The sequence below is a fragment of the Lolium perenne genome, chromosome 7, assembly GCF_019359855.2.
Source record: "Lolium perenne isolate Kyuss_39 chromosome 7, Kyuss_2.0, whole genome shotgun sequence".
Lineage (NCBI taxonomy): Eukaryota > Viridiplantae > Streptophyta > Magnoliopsida > Poales > Poaceae > Lolium > Lolium perenne.
This window is the reverse complement of record NC_067250.2, coordinates 54,699,466-54,711,272: the sequence shown is the minus strand read 5'-3', so window position 1 is coordinate 54,711,272 and position 11,807 is coordinate 54,699,466. Positions and strand designations below refer to the sequence as shown.

The window sequence follows — 11,807 nt, the reverse complement described above, 5'->3', positions numbered from 1 at the left end:
TCCCTGACTTCATTTGGACAACCTTTACTAAAGTATATTGATGATTTATCTTTATTGATTCGTTGTCTAGAGGCTTGAAAAATAAACTTCCCGAGTGGTTGAAACTTCCATAGCACCTTCTGTATTGAATTTCAAGAAAAGAAGATAATATGTGAACAACAAGATGATTTAAAGATGGCACCGAAGTCGCCACCTTAAGTCCTTCTTGTCGGCCTGATCTACCTCTGGGTTGGAGTAGACACGACAATCCCCCTATAGCAAGCAAGAACATATAAAGGGGATAGTGGATCCCCTTAGCGTGTACCTCTCGAGGGTTGAAAAATTTCTGTCTTTTCATTCATGGTAACCTGTAACTGGCTGGTAGATGTTTGATTTTTTATTTTGTTATATTGGGCTTTAGTTGTGCATGAAGAACAAAGCCCAAAAGCCGAAAAGGCTGGAATGATTATGGTGGATGGTGGTTCCGTGGATGACCTGGTCGATCCAGCGCTAGCATTGTTCTTGGTTGATGCATGGAGCGCTAGGCGCGCGCATCCTTGGCTGAAACAACTACCTTTATCCAATTCCCTCAAATCCATATGAATCATGCATGCATGTGCTGCAAGTACGTACACCGGATAGACAGTTACTTACATGACCATCAGATAAAGGTCAGAAACAGCAATTCGATATGAAACAGTAGCAGAAGACAATAGAATCATCATTATCTGCAGAAGAAGTGCTAACTGGTCAGCAGCCATTTAATTATGCACACACAAGAACAGCAAGCTGCAGGACTACTTTCTACTACTCTTCTAGCTAGTACAAATTGCATCCCATATACAGTACTAAATCAAACGTCTGTGCATCCACGTGGTCGATCGGTGGGTCGGTCAGTACTCAGTACCCGGCCGCTATCTGGGAGCCGCCGCCCTGCTGCTTGCTGCTCTTGCCGGCGCCGGCGTTCTTCTTCTGGTGGTACTTGTCCTTGATCCACTGGAAGCCCTGCGCGGTGCCCGCCTTGACCTTCTTGAGCCCGGTCGCCGCGGCCGCCTTGGTCTTCTCGACGCGGTCGCCACCCTGCTTCTTCCCGTCGCCGCTGCCGCGGCGAGGGCTGGGGTCGGCGCCGGTGTCCCACTGGTCCGCCCACGACGTCATGGCCTCAACGATAAGACAAAAGAAGAAACTCTGGCTTAGGAACCAAGGAAGGGATGCTTGGGATTGATACGTAGCTAGCTAGCTCTCGTGTTGTGATCGCCGGAGAGGAAATGGAGCTGTGGGGCTTTTATAGGCGGAGGTGAAGAGGAGAATGGGTTTGGTCGTGTGACAGCTAGGAGAGTTGGAAACTTGTGGCGGAGGGGAGGAGAGATGCTCAGCCATGACGCTTTCCGACGCGCGCGTTCTAGAACGGTTTTGCATCTTGGAGGACCAGGAACCACGCTGACCTTTTTTTATATCTGGAAGATCAACGTACGCGCTGACTGGGCATGGCGAGTTGGGAAGAAGCTTCCTGGCTGGGTACGTGAGACGGACCCACCTGTCTGGGACTGCCTAGCAGCCGCAATACGGTCGGTAGGCGCAGTTGGAACGGCTTCCTTTCTTTTCGACGGAGAGTTTTGAACTGCTTTCGGCACACGAGAGCAAATTGTGGCGGGGCCCGAACGATTCGATCCTTCGCTGGAGACTTCTTCCCGCGCTCGTTTTCATCGGGCGTGCAAAGAAGGAATAAATTGCATGATCTCTGTCAGCTGGAGACGTGTAGCCGCCGCGCCCGCGTCCTTCTTATCTTTTTGGCTGTAACCTGTCCTACTCCTTGACTGCCTGGTTCTTCCCGGCCGACAAACGCCATGGACGGTGGTCGCCGACCGAAAACAACGTGTAGCTGAACTCTGTTGTTTCGCTGCGAGTTGATCCCTACAAAGGTGGCTAGTACCATAATAAGCAATATTGCCAAAGGGAGTGTCCATCGTTTTTTATTCAGAAAAAACATATTTTCTATTTTGTAAGTGTGAAGCAAGTACAAAGAAAACGTTGTGAAATGGGAGCACTCCAATATTCTCACAATTATTATGATAATGCTACATTTCTAGCTACTTTCACCCTGTTTAAACAATTTATGCCAATTTGCCAAAACTAATTCAAATTTAAACTTAGGTGTGTGGTAGTTTGCCAGATAAAATTGCCAAAATCATTATGAGGTACACAAGAGTTATTATATTAAATACCACCGATACCTTTGAAAGATTCAACGCCAATCCAACCCTGATTTTTTTTTAAAAAAAAAGACAAGGGAAAAAATTGAAATTTTAGAAAATAAAATCATGCATGTAGTCCTTTTATGTGTACTAGTGTTTAAGTAGATTGGTAAACTTGGAATATGAAAATTTTAAATAAATCTTCAACAAAATAATATGATATATGATTCATGTGTTCCAAGACAAATGACCGAGCGTGGTCATGTACTACAGTTTATGATAATGTCCCCATATTCAGCACATAGATTCACCTTGGCATAAACAATACGATTTCCAAAATTTAGCTACGTAATTTTGTGTAAAAAAAACATATTCAAAATTTTAAGTGTGAAAAAATGGAGATATTGTGAAGAAAATACTATGGTAAAAAATTACATTGATCCAATCTTCACGCGAAATAGACTATTTGATAAATAATTCCAAAAAAATTAGTCAAAGACCTGGCTTAGATTTTAGTTTCAATTTAATCTGGATTCTATGGTCGCCCATGCATTGTGTTGTCGGGGTCGTCGAAACCGTAGAGGTCTGCGAGGAAGCAGCAAGACGACGATAAAGAACTCGAACAACAGCGAGCAGTCGTGCGGAGACACTCCCTAAAACCTTATCGCTCGCCTCTCGGTGCATGATATCAACGGACGGGGCTTCGGAGGCCTGCTCTCCTGAACGGCCATGTATGCAGTCACATGGATGGGGAAGACAAGAGGTCAGGTCGGCGTAGCAAAAGGAACACAAGGTAAGAGGGAGACGGAGTGGTCAAACTCAGACATGATCTAATATGTCTCCCCGTGGTATAGCATCAGACGTGGAGCCGTCTGCCCAACCGAATCGACACATGGTGGAGGAAGACTTCGAAAGTTGGGTATGTGTCAAGCATGCACACACGTGTTGGCACGTACACCCAGCCGGTGCACCGAGCAATAAAATACTCTTCCAGAAAATCGATTTCAAACTCGAACTAATGGCACGTGACCCATGGGCTTGCATGGCGAGGCACGTGACGGAGTAGTATGAGTGAACTCCTTCCCTTCTCACTCTTTTAGTGAGACGAGAAGAGCTCACCGCATAAACCATTCTAGCTTCTTCTAACTAGCAATGTGACACTGAACTTAGGCCTAAAGTTAGAGTACCATCATAAATGATTCTTAAGATTTCAGAAATTATAGGCTATGTAAACTGGCTACTTAGGCTTCAACCCATCTACATCAAGCAGAAACAATAATAAAAATATGAAATGAAATAGTGTAGTACTCCCGCAAAAGTAATATTAGTGCAAAAGAAGCTACCGAATAGATCAGAGTTAGAGGAGGTTTAGCGAAAAAATCTCTACTAACCGGTCAAGCTACCGAATATACACTATACAGACACACGAACCGCAAGCTGCAGGACCAGCCCAATCGCAGTACTACTTAATTACATCCTGTATAATCGCACGTCTCGGATCCTCGTGATCGATCGAATCCATCAGTACCCAGCCGCTATCTGGGAGCCGCCCCCCCCCCCCCCTGCTTGTTGCTGTTCTTGCCGCCGCCCGCGTTCTTCTTCTGGTGGTACTTGTCCTTGATCCACTGGAAGCCCTGCGCGGTGCCCGCCTTGACCTTCTTCAGCCCGGTCACCGCGGCCGCCTTGGTCTTCTCCACGCGATCGCCGCCCTGCTTCTTCCCGTCGCCGCCGCCACCGCTGCCGCGTCGGGGGCTGGGGTCGGCGCCGGTGTCCCACTGGTCCGCCCACGACGTCATGGCCTCAATCGATCGATCAGACAAAAGAACGAACTTGATCTGACTTAGGAACCAAGGAAGGGATGCTTGGGACGAATACGGAGCTAGCTTGTAAAGAACCTGCTGCTAAGTTGAAATAAAAGACTACATTTCTAGTCTACCTCGCCATGCTTGTAAAGAACCTGCTGCTAAGTTGAAATAAAAGTTCACTTCAGGTGGGGTTTTTGCCCCACCGTTGAGCTGTCAAAAGAAAAACCACACAACTAAGGTAATTTTTACTGATTAGACATTCTAATCACATACAAAATAAGGAATTTGGCCTGCTGCAGATTGGCATAGCCATGGCCCCCTAGCTCCGCCACTGTGTTTGGTACCATGTGAAGGAATTTAATTATGCACCGGTTGGACAATAAAAACAATTTACTTGGTGTCCTCCTATAATTGTTTGGTTGCGCACATGAGGCTATCCGATCATCTCCAACGAAGCACCAGCCCCCTCCCACCCATCTGGACATTAGACGTCTAGTAGTGTCTCCGTGGCCAAAAACCTGGCCCAACGGCCGACCGCAAACGGACCGCGCCCCGCCGACACGTCTGTTCAGAAGCAACCCAACCCAAATTTAGGTCTGGTTTGCGGTAGCACGCGGACTGGATGCGCGGCCGTCGCTGACCCACATTTCAGCGAGGACACATATTCTTTTCTTATAAAGCATAATTAGAATACATTTTCATTGCATTTTAACCATAACTAAAACTAATTTAAACTAAAGTATATTGGGCCCACTCCACCGTCCGCGTGGCTAGCTTGGGCCTCACTGACTTGGCGGTCACTAGCCTCCCATCGGAGATCCCTTGGCCATCATCGCCACGCATCCCCTCGGTAGCCCGGCGCATCCTGTTGCGGACATCGTGTCCTCCTAGAATGGTGGGTGTAAGGGTACTTTGCCCCTATGTTTATTTTTGGTAATTGATGACAATTCCTATGGACTAATATTTTCATTGAGTTTTTGTTTGAAAGAATACTCCATAAATTTTGCTTGAAGTCCATTTGTTGGATTCAAGATAGTTGATGTCAAGAGAAAATGTTTGGCTCGAAGTCGGTGTCACAATCCTCCAAGCCTCATGAGTTGAGCTATTGGTGACCAAGACCTAGAGCATGCAATCAACCGAGGTGTGTTCCGGCTTGAATGAAGTATGAGCATTGTTATCAAGGTCACACTACCAGAAACCAGAATTTTCCTTTAGGCTGTCAATTTTCCTGTGAGGCCCGAAGTAGTTCACAGGAAAACACTGTATTTTTCTGTAGGTTTTGACTTGCCCGCCAGGAAAATACGTTTTTCTGTGTGTGGCTCAACTCACAGGAAAATGTTTACAGTTAACCGCCACCGTATTCGCGCGAGAGGCAAATTACACGCCAATATTTTCATCTCCGCGCCAACTCTAGACTGTTCCCGCCACGTCGCGCGAGAGGAAAAAAATAAGAAATGAGCAGATAAGGCAAGCCCTAGAAAATTTCCCCATTCTTTGTCTTCTCCACATCCTCATCGCCGCCGCCCTCAGCCCAGCTCCTCGCCATTGTTGGCCACCGGCATCCTCTGCAGCCTCCTCGTTCCAGCGCCGCCGGTCTCCCATCTGCTTCGTCCTCCACCGCATACTGCTACCATATCCCTGCGCGGACAGATCCCATCTCGCCACTCATGTATCCCTGACCTCCACCACCGCCTGCTCCTAGGTCCGTCCGCGAGCCCCGCGACCACCGACCCCACCTCCATCCGCGAGCGCCGCCCCCCTGCCTTCTCCTCCCACCTCCATTCGCGGCCGGAAGGCTGTCCGAATCCAATCCGTCTGCAGCTGTCGCCCAACTCCACTCGGTCGACCTTGACAGCAACCAGCAATTCCTCTTCCGTTTTTCAGCAGATTCGTTTTTGGTGTGGTAAGTACTGCATTGATTATTATACATACTTGATGTGCTGCACGGTGAAGTACCTAGCTAATTCATGCATGTATTTATTTGCTTAGAAGAAAAGGAAAGAGCAGGATGGGTGGCCGGGTGGCTGCATTCCAAACGATTTGAGGATAGCCTGGTTTGCATTATCTGTGATAGAAATTGGCTAGCTAGCTCAGATTCATTTTAGCTGAAAATATAAGCCATACTTGTCAGAAAACTAGGGCCATTTGTTTGACCGTATTGATTATTTTGTTTTCATGACGCAAGAGATAGTTTTGTTCTATTTTGTATGTTAAAGATTTAGGAGCCCGATTAAGTGTTGCGATTAGGTGTTGAGTGTCGCCTAAGCGTGCGGAAGCGGGCAGAAGCGAAGAAAAGTGCAGTGCTGAGCATCTATGGTCGCCGGCGGCAAAACGAAAAATTGAGGGTAGGTGGGAGGGAAAAGTAGAAGATAGGGTTTCCGCCCCAGATTGAGGTCGACCTTGTCGCCGCCATCCGTCCGCTGCGCCTCAGCACTCAGGTATTCCTTAATCCTTTTATTCTCCTTCACGTGCATGTGCTACTAGTGTGCTGTTGTGTGTATGTGAGTTGGTGTGGTGCTAAGATTTGCTTGCAATTTGTAGATACTGTCAAGAAACGGACATTGATCCGGGTGCGGGTGGGTCGGTGCCTGAGGTGCCAATGGTATAGACCGGCAACTCAAGCGATGTTGGTTTGAAGTATGGCAAACATTGTGATCCAATCAACAAGAGTAAGGTGTTTGTGAACATGATACCCTTTCTTTTCTAATTGTTAGTTAAGTAAATTTTGTCAGATTATATCAAGTGAATGGCATTGGATATGTGACATATTGATTCTTTTTTTCAAGCTTGATGTGCTGCATGGTGGTAGGATCTAGCTTTTAATCCTTCATACTGTCCTGAGCTATTATGAAAGGTGCAGCCCGTTGATACAACTTCTGCCTTTTGCCACCCTTGACAAAAAATTAAACGGTAAGCATTTATGTTTAGAAGCAAGTTAGTTATCTCTTTACGTGGAAATATAAGTATTGCGTTTGAATAATTGTGATATCCTCTTGTAGCTGCTGTTTTGCATCTTCAGAAATGTTCGTGCAAAACAGAAGGAATTGTGTTGTGTAATTGCAGTCAAGTGCAACGCAGAATTAATAAGGTACCTCTCATACTTTGGAGATTACGAGTAAGATCCAAGGTTCAGTACCGATCGATAAGAGAGGTGTAATATCCTCTGCCCTTATCAAAGTATGCTTTATACTTTTATTTTCTACCTGTCTCGAGATATATACCATGATAATGTTTCATAGTTATGTACACTTCCTATTTAAACTCATCGTATTCTTGCTTTTCCTGTAACTTTCTATTTTATTTTCCTTATGTTAGGATTAGGGAAGAATTGCACAGTTCTAGGGCAAGGGAAGGGAATATCATCAGTACAAGAACTCTGGTTATCCCTCAACAGGAAGAGGTACTGTTTCCTACTGTCACCCAACTAGTCAATCCCCAGCCTCAATGATATCTTAATCATTTTGAGAAGCTACAGATACTTGACTCTGTTATTAACTGGTTTAGCTAGGTGCTCATTTCTAGGTTCACCTATGTTCTTGTGTCATACTTGGTTAAAACTGATATTGCTACTATTTCTCACAGAACCAACATTGTTAAAACTGATCTTGCTACATTGTAATTTTTTTTTGCTGAAACTGGTCTATTTTAACTGTTGGAAGTTTCTGCTACTATTTCTCGCAGAACCATCTTGGTTAAAACTGATATTGCTAGATCGTAATTTTGCTGAAACTGGTCTATTTCAACTTGAAGTTTCTGCCGCTATTTCTCACAGAATCATCTTGGTTAAAACTGATATTGCTACATCGTAATTTTGCTGAAATAAGTTAGGTGTATATGCCAAAGTTGATGTGTGGAACTGAGGTGCCAAGTAGATTCTGCTGATTATATCTTGTAGATATTATTTCTGCTTCCTGCTATCTTTTTGTAGCAACCTTTGCAACTTTGAACTGTTTAGTGTGACATTTGGCACACTTTTAAAAGTTCAATTATATCCATTGCAGGATCATCATAAAGAGAACCTTAAAACTCAAGTTGCAGAAAAAGCATCATGGAACATAAGATCTCCTCTACTGAATATTTACTTGATGCACCTGTGCGTTTTGAAATGGTTGAACTTGTGTTTATGTTGAGATTTGATGCATGTACGAAAATTCTATGGAATTGTATGACAATAGATGTGATTTCATAACTCTACTGTTCATGTAAGCGACTGGTTTGATGTGTATCTTTTGTATATGCCAAGTACTGGCATAGTTATATAGAAACATGATTCTGCTTTCCTATTTTTTTTTGTTAATCCTTCCTTATTTTTCCTGACGGTTATGTCCTGACAGGATATATATGTTCGTGTTTTACCATGCCTGACATGAACATTTTGCTGTTAGCTACAGAACACCTTCAGGAAAACATGAAGAACCGACAGGAAATAGTTTCCTGTCAGCCAACCGTCAGGCATTTAGAATTTCCCTGTCAATTTATCCCTGGCGGTATTTTCCTGTCGGTCAACTGACAGGAACAATTACCCTTACGGTATTTGGTAATTTCCTGTAGGTGCTTAGCCGTGGGGAAAAGACCAGTTTCTGGTAGTGTCAAGCGGAATGCGGCTAATTATCTCGCTCTCTTATGGTGTCGGGTCACGATGTGAAAAGAGAGAGGAATAGCTCGAGAAGGAGTTCGAAAGAGAACTCGAAGATGGAGCTCGGAAAAGCGTGACAAGGTAGTCTCCTCTTTTCAGTGTTTCTTGAGTATAGTACACCGCACTATTAAGAGGAAATTGAAGTTGTTATTTGGTTCTTTGGCTCAAATCATTTCTCTCCATTTGCCATATCCTCTCCTCCATATATTGTTCGCACCAAAATATTTCGCCTCTATGTTTCCATTTCGTCCTCCACGTATTTCATCTTTGGCTTCATTTTTATTCTCCACAACCCATCTACATCAAGCAGAAACAATAATAAAAATATGAAATGAAATAGTGTAGTACTCCCGCAAAAGTAATATTAGTGCAAAAGAAGCTACCGAATAGATCAGAGTTAGAGGAGGTTTAGCGAAAAAATCTCTACTAACCGGTTAAGCTACCGAATATACAGACACACGAACCGCAAGCTGCAGGACCAGCCCAATCGCAGTACTACTTAATTACATCCTGTATAATCGCACGTCTCGGATCCTCGTGATCGATCGAATCCATCAGTACCCAGCCGCTATCTGGGAGCCGCCGCCCCCCTGCTTGTTGCTGTTCTTGCCGCCGCCGGCGTTCTTCTTCTGGTGGTACTTGTCCTTGATCCACTGGAAGCCCTGCGCGGTGCCCGCCTTGACCTTCTTCAGCCCGGTCACCGCGGCCGCCTTGGTCTTGTCGACGCGGTCGCCACCCTGCTTCTTCCCGTCGCCGCTGCTGCCGCTGCCGCGGCGAGGGCTGGGGTCGGCGCCGGTGTCCCACTGGTCCGCCCACGACGTCATGGCCCCTCAATCGATCAGACAAAAGAACAACAAACTCTGGCTTAGGAACCAAGGAAGGGATGCTTGGGATTGATACGTAGCTCTTGTGATGTGGTCGCCGGAGAGGAACAAGGGCAGCGGGGGTTTTATGGGGGCATATGCTGTGCACTAGCTCCATGAGGTGTACTAATGTACTAGGAGGCACAGGAGCCATCCGATCATTTACAGACTGTTCAGATTGATGCGGGTGGATTGCATCCTACTATGTTCAGTATTTTGTGAAAACGTCCTTATGAGGACTCAGTCTTCTACTCGATGGAGCCTCTCCATCCAGTTGGAAAAAATATCCCGTCCGTTTGTACAGATTAATTTCTAGTCTCTAGCTAGGTCCCCATTTTTGCCGTACGTTAGCTGTGCAAGGAAAAATAATCCCGTCCGTTTGTATCTGCCACACCACACATGCAGCTGGGCCAAGCACAATCACACAGCTGTAATAAGTTAGGAGCAGCTTAGAAAAAGCAGAGCTCTGAATTGATGGGTCACTGCTAGAATACGAGTCCACGTGGGAAGGACGTTTTTGTTGAATGTGTAGATGCGGGAGGGGCTGTGTTCTAAATTTGCAAGCAAGTGTACGCCCAGCACCTGCTTAAATCGAGAGGATCTATTTCATATCCGATGGTACACATTGGATAGTACATTAGTACACCTGATGGAGCTAGTGCACAGCATACGCCCCCGGGTTTTATAGGCGGAGGTGAAGAGGAGAATGGGTTGGGTCGTGTGTGAAAGACAGCTGGGAGGAGAGTTGGATTGGAAACTTGTGGCGGAGGCCATGACGCTTTCCGACGCGGACGTTCTAGAACGGTTTTGCACCTTGGAGGACTTTTTTTAATCTGGAAGATCAACGGACCGCGCTGACTGTGGCATGGCGAATTGGGAAGAAGCTTCCTGGCTGGGTATGTGCCACCGACCTGCGGGTCCGGAAGCGATGTTGGGCTACCTGTCTGGGACTGCCTAGCAGCCGTAATACAAGTCCAGAGGCGCAGTTGGAACTGCTTCCTTTCTTTTCGACGGAACTGCTTTCGGCACACGAGAGAATCGATCCTTGGGAGGAGACTTCTTGGCGCGCTCGTTTTCATCAGGAAGGGGGAATAAATTGCATGTAACATGTCTGGCTCTTCCCGGCTGACGACAGACGCCATGAAGGCATGAACGGTGGTCGCCGACCGAAAACAACGCGCAGCTAAACTCGATTTGTTTTGCTGTTTGGCGCACGTGTTGCCTATACAAAGCGAATCCCCTCCCTGGCAATCAACCGCTCACACGGTTAGTTTAGCGTGGCAGCGCTCGCGCGGCAGCGAGAATTAATTCCCTTTTGCAGTTTGTCGTTTTGTGTTTAAATGCATGCACATGTAGCTATCCAACATGCAACGGTCCCCTTTTTGTTGCGTAGTGTTAATTGCGTTCACATATAGCTGTGTGTTCACACTAACAGCTAATATGTCTACTTGCAAGTTGGAGAACATATCTAGTGATACCACATCTTATTTGATACCATAATACAACGCTTTAGAATTTAAATTTTAAATGTCAAAAAATTTAAAACCAAAATTTTGGGTGTTCACAAGATGCGTCTCTACGTGCCCCTGTAACTTTCATAACTAAATTCAAAATACCCTAAGAGAAACAAAAATGAGAAATCAAACATGAATAGTGTCACATAAAGATAAAAACACAAAATGCCACTATTTACATACAATTTTTCTTTTTTGTTTCTCTTGGTGTATTTTAAATTTGGTTGTGAAAAATCTAGAGAGTGTAAACACACATCTTGTCAACAGCCACAAAATTTTTTCTAAATTTTTCGACACTTAGAATTGTAATTTTATGAAGTGGTATTATGGTATCATGTAAGGGATGGTATCACTAGATATTTTCGCAGGCAAGTTGCATGCAGCCAAAAGCGTTCAAACTACATGCATGCACAGATCATCTCATGGGTTTGTATTTAATGAGCCAACTTTACAGCACGTTGTTGCATGCATGCACAGAGCATATCGCTCTTTTTTTTAGCACGAGGCAGGCTCTAAATTCTTTTTTTTTGCAATTCCCTTTTGACAATTCTCTTTTTTGCAATTCCGTTTTTGCTGTTATTTTCGTACGGTAATTCGTGTTTTTTGCATTAATTTCTTAACTCCTTTTTTCGGGCTAGTGGTTTTTTACGGGGGAAATAACGGGTGGGAGATTCACTTGCAACTCAAATGAACTACCACTTGCTACTCAAATTAAGTACTATTTTTTTAAGTTGTAAGCTAACAAAAGTTGCTAAAATATTCTAAATTAAATTTACTTTTTAGGGTTGCTAGGTATTTAAATTTACCGTTCATAA

The 11,807-nt window shown here is 44.9% G+C and overlaps 2 protein-coding genes across 2 annotated transcripts; both read right to left on the bottom strand.

Annotated features, from left to right (window-relative positions):
* Positions 1-671: 671 nt before the first annotated feature.
* LOC127317470 (uncharacterized) lies at positions 672-1,380 on the bottom strand. The gene has a single exon (XM_051348027.2). The coding sequence runs from the start codon at positions 1,135-1,137 to the stop codon at positions 880-882; it is 258 nt and encodes an 85-aa protein (XP_051203987.1). The 5' UTR covers positions 1,138-1,380; the 3' UTR covers positions 672-879.
* Positions 1,381-8,945: 7,565 nt separating this feature from the next.
* On the bottom strand, positions 8,946-9,585 carry LOC127317468 (uncharacterized). The gene has a single exon (XM_051348026.2). It carries the CDS (start codon positions 9,437-9,439, stop codon positions 9,170-9,172), a length of 270 nt encoding a protein of 89 aa, XP_051203986.1. The 5' UTR covers positions 9,440-9,585; the 3' UTR covers positions 8,946-9,169.
* Between the last annotated feature and the right edge of the window lie 2,222 nt (positions 9,586-11,807).

Excerpts from the sequence above, each read along its gene's own strand:
- LOC127317470 (XM_051348027.2), bottom strand. The coding sequence starts at position 1,137 with ATGACGTCGTGGGCGGACCAGTGGGACACCGGCGCCGACCCCAGCCCT.
- LOC127317468 (XM_051348026.2), bottom strand. The coding sequence starts at position 9,439 with ATGACGTCGTGGGCGGACCAGTGGGACACCGGCGCCGACCCCAGCCCT.